At 43.9% G+C, this 17,273-nt stretch overlaps 1 protein-coding gene across 7 annotated transcripts in view; it reads right to left on the bottom strand.

Moving 5' to 3' along the window:
• LOC120045176 (glycerophosphodiester phosphodiesterase domain-containing protein 5-like) overlaps nucleotides 1-17,273 on the bottom strand; it is a 71,936-nt gene that overhangs the window by 15,205 nt on the left and 39,458 nt on the right. For 4 of the 7 annotated variants that reach the window (XM_038990128.1, XM_038990129.1, XM_038990127.1 and 1 more), the window contains exons 3-16: nucleotides 11,665-11,768; nucleotides 11,361-11,454; nucleotides 11,192-11,251; nucleotides 10,984-11,082; nucleotides 10,788-10,881; nucleotides 10,438-10,583; nucleotides 8,480-8,562; nucleotides 8,000-8,150; nucleotides 7,579-7,800; nucleotides 7,313-7,458; nucleotides 6,979-7,126; nucleotides 2,601-2,683; nucleotides 1,656-1,768; nucleotides 961-1,526 (exon numbers count right to left, since the gene is read on the bottom strand). In XM_038990128.1, coding sequence (XP_038846056.1) covers nucleotides 1,450-1,526; nucleotides 1,656-1,768; nucleotides 2,601-2,683; nucleotides 6,979-7,126; nucleotides 7,313-7,458; nucleotides 7,579-7,800; nucleotides 8,000-8,150; nucleotides 8,480-8,562; nucleotides 10,438-10,583; nucleotides 10,788-10,881; nucleotides 10,984-11,082; nucleotides 11,192-11,251; nucleotides 11,361-11,454; nucleotides 11,665-11,768 — 1,620 coding nt within the window. In that variant the 3' untranslated portion in view covers nucleotides 961-1,449. Of the gene's footprint in view, nucleotides 1-960; nucleotides 1,527-1,655; nucleotides 1,769-2,600; nucleotides 2,684-6,978; nucleotides 7,127-7,312; nucleotides 7,459-7,578; nucleotides 7,801-7,999; nucleotides 8,151-8,479; nucleotides 8,563-10,437; nucleotides 10,584-10,787; nucleotides 10,882-10,983; nucleotides 11,083-11,191; nucleotides 11,252-11,360; nucleotides 11,455-11,664; nucleotides 11,769-14,215; nucleotides 14,334-15,658; nucleotides 15,848-17,273 lie in introns of those variants that run through there. The other 3 variants (XM_038990133.1, XM_038990132.1, XM_038990131.1) reach the window with 3 other exon arrangements.

Here is a 17,273-nt window from a genome sequence, read left to right as displayed (position 1 = left end):
TTTGCAACTGCACATGTGGACAAATATCGTACTTTTTGGAGAAATGTCCTATGGTCTGATGAAACTAAAATAGAACTGTTTGACCATAATGACCATCGTTATGTTTGGAGGAAAAAGGGGGAAGCTTGCAAGCCGAAGAACACCATCCCAACCGTGAAGCACAGGGGTGGCAGCATCATGTTGTGGGGGTGATTTGCTGCAGGAGGAACTGGTGCACTTCACAAAATGCATGGCATCATGAGGAAGAAAAATGATGTGGATATATTGAAGCAACATCTCAAGACATCAGTCAGGAAGTTAAAGCTTGGTCGCAAATGGGTCTTCCAAATGGACAATGACCCCAAGCATACTTCCAAAGTTGTGGCAAAATGGCTTAAGTACAACAAAGTCAAGGTATTGGAGTGGCCATCACAAAGCCCTGACCTCAATCCTATAGAAAATGTGTGGGCAGAACTGAAAAGGCGTGTGCGAGCAAGGAGGCCTACAAACCTGACTCAGTTACACCAGCTCTGTCGGGAGGAATGGTCCAAATTTCACCCAACTTATTGTGGGAAGCTTGTGGAAGGCTACCCAAAACTTTTGACCCACTGGGAATGTGATGAAAGAAAGAAAAGCTGAAATAAGTAATTCTCTCTACTATTATTCTGACATTTCACATTCTTAAAATAAAGTGGTGATCCTAACTGACCTAAGATAGGGAAATTTTCTTAGGATTCAATGTCAGGAATTGTGAAAAACTGAGTTTAAATGTATTTGGCTAAGGTGTATGTAAACTTCCGACTTCAACTGTATTACCTGTTAGATACTGCTGCACTGTCTGTCGGATCTAGAAGCATAAGTATTTCGCTACACTCGCAATAACATCTGCTAACCATATGTATGTGACCAGTAAAATTTGATTTGATTTGACAATGCAAGAACAGTTCATTCCCATAATGCAAAATGTCATTCACACATTGATAGGAGAGGACACACATGTTAGTGAATTCAGTCTTATATCATACAATCAGAACTCCAAACCATGAAAATCCTATGAGGGAAAATAAAATAACAGAAAAACTCAACTCAATATACAGAGCAGGACGCTTTTCCTCTGCTATATAAACAAATTACCAAAGAAAAACATCCCATGATCCGTCAGAACAACTTCTAAAAAAGTCACTCCAGCAAGGTCAACAGTCTTCAAAATATTGAACATTCAGAACTTTTTAAAGTTCAAACTTCCGACATGTTGGTAGAAACATCCATGTTTACAGTAGCAGCCATTGTGATTCTGCATGTTACGGTCACCATGTTATGCCGTCATAAGTGTAGCTGTCACAACCAGCTCAGACAGGTACAGAGACAACTCATCCTTCCTGCACATTGGCATAGCCATTCTCATGGTATAGAGACAGTTCATCTGAATGGACCATTGTCCTAGCCATTCTCCAGGTATACAGACACAGCTCACTTGTACTGCCCAATGTCATAGCCATTCTCTGGATATAGATGTTCATCTGTACTGGTCACTCCATTACTTACCTCTAAAAAAGGAGAGAAAAGAAGAGTTAAACTTTGACCCTCACTCTTTTCCATTCTTGATTAGGTCAAGTGGGTTAGTTCGACCATGGTGCTGGCAACACACATTTTTCCCTTTTCCTGTGTTTTGGTACCTGAGAATATTAGCTTCTCCTTCATGATGTTGACATCCCGGCTGGGCCTGCGCGCCACAGCACTCAGCATGATCTGCTCTGGATTGTAGTTCTGCATGCCACTCATCCTCCACCTGGTGCAGCACAGAGAGGCACAGCACCGTCAGACACACCGTTAGAATCAGTGGAGACTGCTGAGGGATGGGCGGCTCATAATAATGGCTGAAATGGAGTCAACGGAGTGGTATCAACCACATGGAAACCATGTTTTTGACGTGTTTGATACCGTTCCATTGACTAGATTCCAGCCATTATTATGAGCTGTCCTTCAGCAGCCTCTACTTGTTAGAATTGATAAAACATTGACAAATGATGAATACATTAAGAAAAATGAAACCTATAGTGTTCACTGAGTTCATGAACTTTAGAGACACACGAGAAGCTCAAGGATAGAAGACAGATAAGACAGAAAACAAGGAAGCAACATGAGCCAGTGAAGTCACCTCAGTTACCTGATCACATGATAGCTGACAGACGCCAGAGTGCAGCAGAGAAACGTAGCATGCAGATCAGGCAGAACAAAGGACAAACAAGGCAAAGAGAGAGGAAGGAGGAAGGAATAAATGAGAGATAGTGAGAAGGAGAGAAATGGAAAGACAGTGATGAGGAGAAGAATGAGAGACAGTCAACAAAGAGAACGCGAGAGAGCAGAAAGGCAGGGCAGTGAAAGGGAAAGAGCAGAAGAGTCAGTTGAGAAGCAGAAGGCTATGTAGCACAAACCTCATTACAGAGATCAAAGTAGACTCAGACCTCTACAACTACACAACAGTTGTTAAACTTTTACAGTGAAGCAGACATATAGTATTAATGCAGTGTAAAGTATGCTGCAAATATACAACTGCTCATAGCAAAATGAGAAGGAAATCAAGTATGATAATAGAATCTCAATAAAAAATGGGTACCTACTTTTGAAAGATGAATATTCCTATAACTATGGCGATGGAGACTAGATCGGAGGTGATCCAGACCAAGCAGTATTTATCTGGGCTCTGGAACAACAAGACAGCCAATGAGAACCAACATCCTCCACCACTAGATAGAAGCATAACCACACAAACATACAGTCTCACAGTACCTCTCATACATTTTTTGCAGAAGGAGCTCTATTTTGGTGGCGACTGGTAAATACTAATGCCTGAATTCCATCTGAAATACACAGCAAAATGATTGAATACTTTATCGAGTTTACCTCCCAGATTAGAAAAATGAGTTGTAGTATACTGGACAAAGATTTTTTCTTTAACAAGTCGAACGCAAAGGATTTATTTCAGACACCCGACAAGGCCCAAATCCCCGTCATTCGCATGAATAAGAGACAGAGACAGAGACATCAGGGACGTAGGTCAGGGTACTTTGTAAGGCTCCGACAGCGAGTGAGTACTACCATCAGTCCTATTAGCCAATGTGTAATCATTGGATATCAAAATGGATGAGCTCCGATCAAGACTATCCTACCAATGGGACATAAAAAACTGTAATATCTTATGTTTCACTGAGTCGTGGCTGAATGACGTTATGAATAACATACAGCTGGCTGGGTTTTCAGTCCATCGACAAGATAGAACAGCTGCCTCCGTTAAGACAAGGGGTGGCGGTCTGTGTCTATTTGTAAATAACAGCTGGTGCACAAAATCTAATATTTCAGGAAGTCTCAAGGTTTTGCTCGCCTGAGGTAGAGTATCTCATGATAAGCTGTAGACCACACTATTTACCAAGAGAGTTTTCATCTATATTTTCCATAGCTGTCTATTTACCAGCACAAACTGATGCTGGCACTAAGAAGGCACTCAACGAGCTGTATAAGGCCAAAAGCAAACAAGAAAATGCTCATCCAGAGGCGGCACTCCTAGTGGCCAGGGACTTTAATGCAAGGAAACTTAAATCCGTTTTACCTAATTTCTAATGTGCAATCAGAGGAAAAAAACTCTAGGCCACCTTTACTCCACACACAGAGATGCGTACAAAGCTCACTCTCACCCTCCATTTAACAAATCTGACCATAACTCTATACTCCTGATTCCTGCTTACAAGCAAAAACTAAAGCAGGAAGTACCAGTGACTCGCTCAATAAGGAAGTGGTCAGATGATGCAGATTTTTTTATATATTTTTTTATTTATCCGTTATTTTACCAGGTAAGTTGACTGAGAACACATCCTCATTTACAGCAACAACCTGGGGAATAGTTACAGGGGAGAGGAGGGGGATGAATGAGCCAATTATAAACTGGGGATTATTAGGTGACCGTGATGGTTTGAGGGCCAGATTGGGAATTTAGCCAGGACACCGGGGTTAACACCCCTACTGTTACAACAAGTGCCATGGGATCTTTAATGACCTCAGAGAGTCAGGACACCTGTTTAACGTCCCATCCGAAAGACGGTACCCTACACAGGGCAGTGTCCCCAATCACTGCCCTGGTGCATTGGGATATTTTTTAGACCAGAGGAAAGAGTGCCTCCCACTGGCCCTCCAACACCACTTCCAGCAGCACCAGGTCTCCCATCCAGGGACTGACCAGGAACAACCCTGCTAAGCTTCAGAAGCAAGATGGCTAAATGCTAAGCTACAGGACTGTTTTGCAAGTACATACTGGAATATGTTATGGGATTCTTATTCTTCCGATGGCATTAAGGAGTACACCACATCAGTCACTGGATTCATCAATATATGCATCGATGACGTCGTCCCCACAGTGACCATATGTACATACCCCAACGAGAAGCCATGGATTAGAGGCAACATCTGCACTGAGCTAAAGGGTAGAGCCGCCTCTTTCAAGGAGCGGGACTCTAACTGGACGCTTATAAGAAATCCCCCTATGCCCTCCGATGAACCATCAAACAGGCAAAGCGTGAATAGAGGACTAAGATTGAAAAGTACAACACCGGCTCCAACACTCGTCAGGTGTTGCAGGGCTTGCAAACGATTATGGACTACAAAGGGAAGTACAGTCGCAAGCTGCCCAGTGACGCGAGCCTACCAGACAAGCAAAATAATTGCTATGCTTGCTTCGAGGCAAGCAACACTGAAGCATGCATGAGAGCATCAGCTGTTCCGGACGACTGTTTGATCACGCTCTCAATAGCCGATGTGAGTAAGACCTTTAAACAGGTCAACTTTCACAAGGCCGCAGGGCCAGATGGATTACCAGGATGTGTACTCCGAGCATGCGCTGACCTACTGGCAAGTGTCTTCACTGATATTTTCAACCAGTCCCTGACCAATTCTGTAATACCAACATGTTTCAAACAGACCACCATAGTCCCTGTGCCCAAGAACACCAAGGTAACCTGCCTAAATTACTACTGAACCATAGCACTCACGACTGTAGCTGTTATTATCTATGCAAAGTCACTTTAATAACTCTACCTATATGTACATATTACCTCAATTACCTCGACACATGTGCCCCCGTACATTGACTCTGTGCCGGTACCCCCTGTATATAGCCCCGCTTTTGTTATTTACTGCGGCTCTTTAATTATTTGTTATTCTTAGTTTTTTTGTGGTATTTTCTTAAAACTGCATTGTTGGTTAAGGGCTTGTAAGTAAGCATTTTACTGTAATGTCTACACCTGTTGTATTTGGCGCATGTGACAAATCAAACTTGATTTGATGCTACACGCTTGGCACACCTGTATTTGGGGTGTTTTGCAAATTCTTCTGTGCAGATCCGCTCAAGCTCTGTCAGTTTGGATGAGGAGCGTCACTGCACAGCTATTTTCAGGTCTCTCCAGAGACAATTAAACGGGTTCAAATCCGGACTCTGGCTGGGCCACTCAAGGACATTCAGAGACTTGTCCCGAAGCCACTCCTGCATTGTCTTGGCTGTGTGCTTAGGGTCGTTGTCCTGTTGGAGCGCTGAGTTCCTGAGCGCCCTGGAGCAGGTTTTCATCAAGGATCTCTTTGTAATTTGCTCCGTTCATCTTTTCCTCGTTCATCTTTTAGTCCCTGCCGCTGAAAAGCATCCCCACAGCTTGATTCTGCCACCACCATGCTTCACCGTAGGGATGGTGCCAGGTTTCCTCCAGACGTGATGCTTGGCATTCAGGCCAAATAGTTCAATCTTGGTTTCAACATACCAGAGAACCTTGTTTATCTTGGCCTGAAAGTCAGCGACGATCTCCAGTCCGGAGCCTCCAGCGACGGCTCCAGTCCGGAGCCTCCAGCGACAGTCTCCAGTCCGGGGCCTCCAGCGACGGTCTCCAGTCCGGGGCCCGCAACGAGGGTGCCCAGTCCGGGGCCCGCAACGAGGGTCCCCAGTCCGGGGTCGGCGACAAGGGTCCCCGCACCAGAGGTGCCACCAAAGTGGGGTGAGCCAGTGGTGGAGCGGGTTCTGCGTCCCGCACCTGAGCCGCCACCGCGGATAGATGCCCACCCAGACCCTCCCCTATAGGTTCAGGTTTTGCGGCCGGAGTCCGCACCTTTGGGGGGGGGGGGGGGGGTGGGGGTGGTACTGTCACGCCCTGACCTTAGAGAGCCTTTTTATGTCTCTATTTGTTTTGGTCAGGGTGTGATTTGGGGTGGTCATTCTATGTTTTGTTTTTCTATGATTTTGTATTTCTATGTTTTGGCCGGGTATGGTTCTCAATCAGGGACAGCTGTCTATCGTTGTCTCTGATTGGGAACCATACTTAGGTAGCCCTTTTCCCTCCTTTCTTGGTGGAAAGTTAACTTTGTTTGTGGCACATTGCCCTTAAGCTTCACGGTTGTTTTGTATTGTTTATTGTTTTTGTTGGCGTCACCTAAATAAAGGAATATGTACGCTCACCACGCTGCGCTTTGGTCCACTTCCTTTGACGGCCGTGACAACGGTGTTCTTGGGGAATTTTTTGGTACACTTCTACAGATCTGTGCCTCAACACAATCCTGTCTCGGAGCTCTAAGGACAATTCCTTCAACCTCATGGCTTGAATTTTGCTCTGACATGCACTGTCAACTGTGGAACCTTATATAGACAGGTGTGTGCCTTTACAAATCATGTCCAAACAATTGAATTTACCACAGGTGGACTCCAACCAATCAATCTTGAGGATGATCAATGGAAACATGATGTACCTGAGCACAATTTCGAGTCTCATAGCAAAGGGTCTGAATACTTATGTAAATAAGGTAAATCTGTTACTACATGATTCCATATATGTTATTTCATAGTTTTGATGTCTTCACTATTATTTTGCAATGTAGAAAATGTACATTACAGCTATATTCTAAAATTGATAAAATATTTTTTTCCCCCTTCATCAATGTAGAAAACAGTAAAAATAAAGAAAAGCTGCTTACCATAAGCCAGATGGGGTAAGGCACCTTGCGGAGGACCTGAGGGGTGTCAGAGGAGACAGAAGACACCCCGCTGCACCACAGCACTGAGTAGAGCCACGGCTCATTCACCGGGTACACCGTCACACTCATGTTGTTTGCCAAGAAGTCCCTACATAGACAAATAGTTATTGGAAATGCTGGCCTGTGAGTAATACAGGGTGAGGTTAGGGATTTAGATAACATTTTTTGACCTACCAGATAAGATTCTTGGAGCATGCCCGGTTAAGATTGTGGATGATCACAGCAGGTGAAGGGTTAGGGTTAGTGTTTGAGAGTAACAGTAGGTATGTCTTACTGAATGTCCTTGTTGCTGGCCTGTGAGTAGCGCAGGGTGAGGCTGCTGATGCCTCTGTGTCTGAGCTCCTCCACTGACAGCTTCTCCAAGGAGGTCTGCTGCAGCCCCCTGACACGGCCCCTGTCTGTGTCCGGGGTCCACGTCACCTAAAGCGCAATAGGGCACAAGATACAGGGTAAGAGACTGGACCTGCTTTTTGATTCACACTTTTCTACCAATATTACTAATAAGGATTCAGTGAGATCCATAAACAGAGTCCTTCTCACTCTCTTCTGTGATATCCCAGACCTCTGGACGGCCCACAGGGTGTCCATGATCCAGGTCTTGTAGTGTGGGTGTTCTGGCGGAGGTCTGCGGAGATACAACAGGGCTGAGCGGTTGGCCCTGGCAGCCAGACGCAACATCTCTACCAGGCTACACACTGTCAGGTTCCGTATCCGGTTCCGGTCCCTTCCTGTCAGAGACCCAACAGTCCAGAAGGGGTCGTTCTGGAGAGACAGAGAGGGTATTTTATTTTATGAGGTGATGCAAAAAAAGATACATTCTAAAATTGTCTCGGTGTAGGGAGAGGGAGAGGTAGACTAGAGAAGGGAGAGACGAAGAAAAAAGAGCAATACAAGGAGAAAGAGAGTGTCATAGATACTGAGAGAGAGAGAGAGAGAGAGCGAAAAAGAGAGAGAAAGGTACCTCCAAAAACCACTGCCCTGCATTTAGAGAGCGAATCTCTGTCCAGTTGAAGAGAGAGGCGTCCTCGTGCTGCCTGTCTGGAAAGACCTTGGCGATGTCAGTGGTCCGTTTCAAGGTGCGGTCTCGCATCAGGAAGGGCACCCCGTCCAGACTGGAGGGGAGAGGTGGGACCACAGACTTACATCACTGAACCAGCAACACATGTCATTCACACGTATGTCACTGCTTTCATAAATAAAGAATATGTTTCTGTGGCAATGAAAGTAAAAAAAAGGGCCTGTAATAAAAGGCCTATAATGCATTGAAAAGGAATGGATGTGAGATTAAAATGGTCTTAAAACATGTTGACTATATCAAAGGCAGCGACAGAATGGGGCTCTTGGGTTACCAGTCTACTGTAGAGGACTCATTGCTCCTAACATTGAGGTGGTAGGTGTGGGGTGGGGTTAGGTTATTGGCTGGTCGAGTATGGTTGGTTACCTGACGGTGACGTCGGCCTCCAAGGAGCTAACCCCCTGCTGCAGAGCCTTGTTGAAGGACATCAGGGTGTTCTCTGGAGCCAGCTACAGCACAGGACACACAGACAGAGGGACAGAGAGTATAATGGGTTATTATGGGTTGTTAGAATCTGATGGTGGTCATTTGATCTAGTGGTGGGTGGCATTATTATTTCAGTATTTTAATAAAAAGGTCAGCAAAAGAGGTAATTGTATGTGCGGGAGTTATCTTTTATCATAAGCTTTTTAAACGTTGTACAAATGGTGAGGTTGGTGAGACCTGTAAAAAAGCCATTGATCTTTCTAGCAAGTGGATGTCAGAGAGGCACGTTTACTTAAACAGAGGCATTTACAGCAGTACACCTCTGACATCATCATTTCAATGAAACTAAACCTCGCTCTCTGTGACAAAGATAGGTATCTACACCACAACTCAAACCTACTACAGCCTTACAATGTTAGACATACTAATCCACGTCTGAATATATTGATCCTTTGATTTCTCCTGAGGGAAGAGGTCCTTGTCTGAGTTTGTAGAATAAAGCTCATAGAAAGACAGAATAATGGATCTGTCTTGTCCTTTGGGAAGCAGCTTTCAGGCACTGGTCTCCTGTCTCCTTCCACAGACAGCTACCATATTACCCACAGCAGGAGTCAATAGAGGCAAGCCCTGACGGGCTGAAAGTGTGTGTTTGTGTTTTTGTGTTTGTGGAGTGTGTGTTTGTGATTTGAAGGCAGGTAGACAGGCAGAGTGTGTGTCTGGGCTACAGTGTGAGTGTATATTTGTTTAAAGCAAGTGGTCTGGAACAATGTTTACTTACCCAGCTGCTTGGGGACAGAACAGTTTATTGTGTTCCCTACCAACAGTAGAAAACAAACCAAACATCTACAATCCTAACAAATGTGCTCTCGATCAATGAACCTATTGCTACTCCATTGGGGGAGGGGGGCGACATATGGACTTGTTTTAAGAAGGTCATACAATGGATCATTTAGCTATTTGATCTACAATTTTAGGACCACTTTAGGTATAAAAAATATATATACACATTTTTGATAAAATATAGAATTTGGCCTTTAATAATTTAATACTATAGCCCATAGAAACAAATTGAATAACACATTCATAAATCGCAAAAAAGACAGTCCAAAAATAAACCACAAAGAATAAGGTATTGAAGTGTCTGTCCTATATCTATATCTCAGGAAATATGTGTATTTTTTTATACATATTTAGCCCCTTTTCACAAAACTACCTCCATACTTCTTTTCATTTGTATGGGTTACCTTTAGACGAGTCCCGTGACACTTGTGAGGGGTCTTTGAGCAAAACAGAGAACATTGTGTTTGTGAGAGTCTCCCCTTTCTATAGAGTGGTTTGTATTAGTTTGTAGGCCAAACCGTTCGCATGCTAAATACGTTTTTGTGAGAAGACCAGTTTTCGGGATGTCTCCTTGTCTGACAAACAGCGTTGTAGCTCTGCCACTTTCCACCGCAGATGTGGAAGGGTGACATAGGTGGTTTTGGTGGATTGAGACACAGCCCATGCAAAAATATATCTTTAGCTTAAACTAAATAATTATTATTACCGGTGCGTCAATAGACTCTAGGTTATACACTGCTGTTTGTCTGGCCCTATATAGCCTGCACTCATTACAAGGTCAAGGCAGCACAGTCAGTGCATGTCACAAAGCAGACCTGTTTTAACCTGATTGTGAACTCCACCTATCCAATTAACTGTTTCATTGTCCAGCAAGTAAATATTGTTCGCTAATGGGGCTCTTTATTGGGGCGCCAAGACATTCAGTACATTCAATACCCTGAAGCAGAACAGCTCTCAAATTGAATGTGATTGTGAACTCCAGCCACCATTATCGCTTATACCTATTTAATAATTAATGATCTACATGAAGAGGCTAGAGGGTAGAGCCATTGCCTTACCATTGGCGCTCCCCGTCGTCCAATGACGTCAGGTCGAGATTTGAGGCTGTTCTTGTCCATGATGCAGGGTGAGGAGATGGCGAGGGGAGCCATGTAGAGGGCCAGCAGGACACTCAGGTAAACCAGCAGCAATATCATGTGGAACTCTGGGAAGGAGGAAGACCACAGAGTGAGGACATTAGGTCTCACAAATTTCTGAATGCTGCTGCAGTTATTGTTCGTTATCAAACATCTTAATGGTTATAATGGTTAACAATGATAATAATTATGATGTAATGTAATATGTATAATATTGGTATTATTGGTCAGAGTTACAGTGAAAGCCAATCATAAGCCAACACAACACTTACTGGTTCTCTCTGCACGGACCACATGTTCAGCAACTAGCCAGCCTAGCGCTGTGACGGCAGCCAGAGCTCCTATGTGCAGGAAAGGCCCTGTGGACTGAATTACAACACAGGAAGAGAGGAGTTTTATAACCTTGTTTACGCACAAACATCTACCAAAAAGGCCAATAGAGAAACGCAGACAAATAGAGATGTAGACCTGTAGAGATATGAGGATGATGTCCCATTCGTCCCCCCACACGTCATCGATGGAGACCACGCCACTGACAGTGGTGATCAAGGCAGCCAACACACCAACCTGAGTTAAAAAACATACTAACAGTTTGATTTGTTCTACACATTCCTATGCAGGGCTAATAGTAATAGGGTATTTATTTCCGTAGGTCAGAGTTCATTTGGAAGCCTACCTTGTGGATCCAGTAGAGGTTCAGCTGCTGTCCCAGTGAAATATGACAAAGTGCTAAAATCTGGAAACGAACAGAGCCACAATCAGGTTAGATCATACTGAAGCTGCTGCAGCAACATGTGCTTTACTGTGTGTATAGGCATATAACCAAACATGGGTAACTCACTCACCATTAAAAATGTAATGTAACTAAAGCCAACTGCGGTGGTTGCGAGAATGGGGACAGTCCCGTCCTTCCATTCCCCAGAACGGTTGTATAGTAACCTGAGGATGAGAGACAACGGGTGGGGAAGGTGAACCAGTGCCTTGACAAGAAGAGGATGAAACAGACAAGCCCTTCTAGAAGATATTGAAATATACACACATTCAATTACTCATTTAAAACTGCTCAAAAGAGAGAGTGCTTCTGAGGAACAGAAACAATGGTACAAACAGCTCACAGTCACTCTGGTAAGGACTAACTGCCCCACTCACCAGTTGAATTGGTTGTAGTCATTGTGGGCCTCCAACCAGAAGTAAGCCCAGAAGAGGAGCAGGGAGAAGGTGCTGCACAAGATGATGAACCATGCACACTCCCACTGGTGAACACACAACAGACAAGAAGAATACATTTGTGACTCATTTCAGGAAATTAGGCATATGTCACACGTCACTACTTCACAGGAGAGTCATTAGAACATAATTTTTTTTAATCAAAATGCTTTTTTGGGGGGCAGAAATGCCTTCTGGAACAAGTGAACTTTCAGGTCCCTTAATAACAAACTTGTATTCCATCCGTAAATACAAATACAATTGCTAAATGACGAGCCTAGTTGGTTTAGCCTTGGAAAAAGTCAGGAACCTTCCCACTAGCCATGATTGGCTTAGATAATGGATGGGCTGGACATGCCAGGAGATGAGTTTGGATTGGTCTGCCATGTAGTATGCTTCTGTTTATAACGTGAGTTGCTCAGTATGTGTTGATAGTCCTTTCTACTGCGCCGTTTTTGAAATATATAACGTTAGCCATTGAGAACTACAAAAGTTTAGCTACTTTTCTCAACAACATTGATGCCCTGAATTTAGCAGGCGCTATCGACAGATCAGTTGGGAAAAGTGATTTGCTACTTTCTGCACCTGCCATGGTCATTGTGAACTGGAGTGACTTGACACAACGCTGGCCTAACAAGATGTAGCTACAAACAAAATGGAGTTAAATGGTTCCAGTCTGTTGTGAAGCATTCATTAATGTACACGGGTAAGAGTCTAGCTATATTTTCAGGTATTATACGTTTCTAATTTTGTCAGAAAGTTGTTTTAATTGCAAGTTAAAGCGTACTGTTAGCAAGCTAGCGAGCGTTAGCGTTATAGCCTAATGTTAGCTACTGTAGCTAACATTGAACCTGGTTGGTTAGCTTTAGCTACCTGCAGATTCATATTACAGCTATGACAATGTTTGTATTGGTTGGTAGTAGTATGAGTTGGGATAATGCCGGTTCATTGTTTAGTTAGCTACATGTCTAAACAAAACACTTCGCCAGATAATTACATGACCCATCAAGATAGACAGGTGTCCGGGGGTGATTACGGCCATCTATTGTATTTCATGAACATGTGTACATGTCTAGAGAATAGTGACTCATCCACTTAACTAGATGTGGCTGGGGAGTGGTTACAGCATTTATTTCATGTGACCCATCAATTTAGACAAGTGTGTCTGGTAAGCTGGACACTTTCTGTCTTTGATATTGTTACTATGCAAGTAACCATTTCACTGTACTGTTTACACCTTCTGTATCCGGTGCATGTGACAAATCAACATTTTATTTTGTTTGATATAGTGTGTTTACCAGACACGGTAATGTGAAGAACAACATGACCTGCACCCAAGTCAGATTAGGATATAGGCCAAGGACTAGATAAAGTGTTTTTTTTACCTGGAGTTTTTCCTTATTGTAGGCTACTACTTTTACCACTTTTTAGTCTTGAAATCTTTGGTTGTTTACTAAACTAATCACTCTGTTCAGCAAATGGCCTCACATGTGAATCGTTAAAGAGATGGGTGGGGCTAAGGGTTAAGAGGGTGGGAACGATGCTGAATGGATTCTCACATGACCTCTTAAATAAAAATAAATTTTCCCCTTGATTGCTAACATAACCTTCACCTTTTGTCTGTCCTCTGGCTTGACTTGTAGAGTGAAAGTATAGGAGAAGGTTTGGACAGATTACCAGGCACTTCCCCCAAAGTAATGAACTGGATTGAAGGGGATAAGACAGGTCAGGGGCCCATGCAGCAGGGCACAACGTTGCGGAAGAGCACATTTCCCAAGGATTATAAAGAATATGGTATCATGTCAGCGCTATTCATGACATCTCTTTCTGCAAAGTTCTACAACGTTTGCCTACTGAACGTGGCCCAGGTCAGACCACAGCCAGGTGGAGTTGACCAGTGATCAGTTTTACACCTCATGCTGGCCAGACTAGTGCGGCATCTCCTCCACATCTCCTACAGTCTATTATTAGAGGTGTGTAGATGTGTGGTTAGAGTGGAATACCACATTAACACTTCACACTGCACTCAGAGGAAAGATGAGCAACCTGATCAGAGAGGTCTCACCTTCTGCAGGTTAGAGTTAATACACAGGGGAGAATGGGAGAGTAGAGGGCTGCTGTTTTAATGAATTCTGGTTTCTGAGGTAACCACCACACCACTTCTGTTGAGACATTCAATTACCTTGTCCTGCACAATACTTTACAGCCTCGACTTGACTGTGTGTGTGTGTGTGTGTGTGTGTGTGTGTGTGTGTGTGTGTGTGTGTGTGTGTGTGTGTGTGTGTGTGTGTGTGTGTGTGTGTTTGTGTGTGTGTGTGTGTGTGTGTGTGTGTGTGTGTGTGTGTGTGTGTGTGTGTGTGTGTGTGTGTGTGTGTGTAAGCAGTAAAGTTAGACCCTAGACCTAATGCGACTAAGGTAATAGAGGTAATACGAAGTGACAGTGGGGCAGGGGCTCTAACAAAGTCAGGTTGTAGTATTTAATTGGTCAACTTACAGTGAGCTGAAAGTGCATAGGTGTAGGACTACAGCCACAGTCACATGGTGAATCTCACATTCACTCAAGAACAGTCGGAGGAATCTCTCCAAAGCAGGTTTGGGGTGAAATGAATTTCCGATTCCGTTAATTCAGGAAGTTAGCTAGTGTTAGGAGAGAACCAAGGAGAAGGATATTTTGTAAATATTTAATAGACAACACATTACAGTGGGTGACTCATTCATTGTCACCAAGCTGATGACGTCTAATCCTGACGTCCTTCCAATCCCATTACATCCTCCTCCAGAGCACAGTAGCATATGGGCACCCAGACGGTGTCTGGCCTTCCTTCTCCTCCCCTCTCTAACGTCTTCACAGCCTGCTAATTATAACCCTAATAGGCAGTGCTGATCTACCACACTGTTACATCTACTGAGAAGAACACTGATTAATCACCATGAATGTGCTTAATCAGACAACCAGTATGACTGGTTGCCATTACCAGCAAACCTTCTCAGACAGACAGTTCACATCTCGCTTCTGTATTATAAAGTACACACACACAAGTTATCCTATGGATTTTGCCATATCAGGTGCGTGGTACTACATTGAAATATGTACATAAAAAATAAGGTGCAATATTAATGTGAATATTGATGCTTTGTGCCTCAATAATAACTTGCAACATATGATTGAGCTATGGATCATAAGAAGACCTCCAGCTGGAATTCCCTCCTCACTCCTGTTCAGCATGGGCTGCTTCATGGTGTGCTAGTGTTGAGTGAAAGTTTTTCTATGTCATTTATTACAAAGTTCTCTATTGGCTGGAAGAGCAGGAAAGAGCTAATCTGTTTCTGAGAAATACCAGCCTACCACTAAGTACCAGCAAGCAATGATATACAAACACAGGAGGATCAACTCAGGACTGGGAATCACAGCAGTACTATCTCAATGGTCAAGTCAATATCAGAATGAACTCTAATAATAAAAGTGAGAGAAATAAGTATTGTTAGAGAGTTGCATTTAGTCTGAGTATACCATAGACCCACTACAGTTTGCATACCGCCCAACAGATCCACGGATGACGCAATCGTCATTGCACTGCACACTGCCCTATCCCACCTGGACAAGAGAAATACCTATGTAAGAAAGCTGTTCATCGACCACTGCTCAGCCTTCAACACCATATTTTTATTTTATTTTTTATTTATCCGTTATTTTACCAGGTAAATTGACTGAGAACACATTCTCATTTACAGCAAAGCCCTGGGGAATAGTTACAGTGGAGAGCATAGTTCCCTCCAAGCTCATCACTAAGCTCAGGGCTCTTGGTCTGAACCCCTCCCTGTGCAACTGGGTCCTGGACTTCCTGACGGGCTGACCCCAAGTGGTGAAAGTAGGCAACAACACCTCTGCCACGCTGATCCTCAACACAGAGGCCTCACAAGGGTGGAAGCTCAGTACCTCTGTGGGGCAATTGCAACGTCCGCAACAGCAGGGCTCCTCAGAGAGTGGTGTGGTCAGCCCAAGGCATCGTCGGTGGCACGCTGCCTGCCCACCAGGACATCTACAGCACCCGGTGTCATAGGAAGGCCAAGAAAATCGTCAAGGACCCCAGCCACCCGAGCCACAACCTGTTCACCCCGCTACCATCTAAAAAGGCGGAGACAGAACAGGTGCATCAAAGCTGGGACCGAGAGACTGATAAATAGCTTCTATCTCCAGGCCTTCAGACATTCACCACTAGCCGACCTCCGCCCAGTACCCTGCCCTGAACCTCAGAAAATGTCACTAGCCGGTTACCACCTGGTACTCTAAGCTGCACCTTAGAGAACACTGGTTATTTCAATAATGTTTACCTAATGTTTTACGCAATTTATATGTATATACAGTATTCTAGTCATGGCTCATCTATATAACTACTGTTATACAAACCATTTATATTCACATTGTTAGGTTCTAAATGAACCTATTAAAACTCACGGACGATTAGTAAAGATTAATTAAACCGAGTTTATTCCCCCATTGGGCCATACAGCTGCATAAGACAAATACATATTTCCACCAGTGGTAATATATATACCCCAATTTGGGTGGAGTCTCCTTCTCTCTTAACATTACATCTTTATTACTAGGCAGGAAATTAAGTGATGCGGGCCACAAACTGTTCCTTCTCCCTTAAGGTGACCTGACCTCAACCCCCTTCCTCACTTCTCCACAGCTCCCCACCATTATCAGTGACTGCAATCATGTGATTGCCTCTCCTCTACTCAGCACCTCCCAAAGCCCCCTGGATCCTATCCAATCTTCCTTGAACCCACCATAAACATTCCTCCTACAGATAACCATTAACTACTGGTGAATAAACCAGACTATGGCACTACTCATGTCTCTAGTATAACTGATGATTAACAACATTTAAAAAGTTTAGAAATCCGAACCCATCAACTTACTTTCCATACTGTCTATACACACATACACTACATGGCCAAAAGTATATGGACACCTGCTCGTCGAACTTCTCATTCCAAAATCATGAGCATTAAAATGGAGTTGGTCAACCCTTTGCTGCTATAACAGCTTCCACTCTTCAGGGAAGGCTTTCCACTAGATGTTGGAACATTGCTGCGGAGACTTGCTTCCATTCAGCCACAAGATCATTAGTGAGGTCGGGCACTGATGTTGGGCGATTAGACCTGGCTCGCAGTCCGCGTTCCAATTCATCCCAAAGGTGTTCGATGGGATTGATGTCAGGTCTCTGTGCAAGCCAGTCAAGTTCTTAGACACTGATCTCGACAAAGAATTTCTGTATGGACCTTGCTGAAACAGGAAAGGGCCTACCCAAACTGTTACCACAAAGTTGGAAGCACAGAATCATCCAGAATGTAATTGAATGCTGTAGCGTTAAAATTTCCTTTGACTGGAACTAATGGTTCTAGCCCGAACCATGAAAAACAGCCCCAGACCATTATTCATCTTCCACCAAACTTTAAAGTAGGCAGTATTCATAGGGGAAGGTAGCATCTTGCTGGCATATGCCAAATCCAGATTCGTCGGTCAGACTGCCAGATGGTGAAGC

Source organism: Salvelinus namaycush, chromosome 3 (genome assembly GCF_016432855.1).
Source record: "Salvelinus namaycush isolate Seneca chromosome 3, SaNama_1.0, whole genome shotgun sequence".
Lineage (NCBI taxonomy): Eukaryota > Metazoa > Chordata > Actinopteri > Salmoniformes > Salmonidae > Salvelinus > Salvelinus namaycush.
Note: the sequence above shows the minus strand (reverse complement) of the source record. Positions and strands in the feature narration are given on the sequence as shown.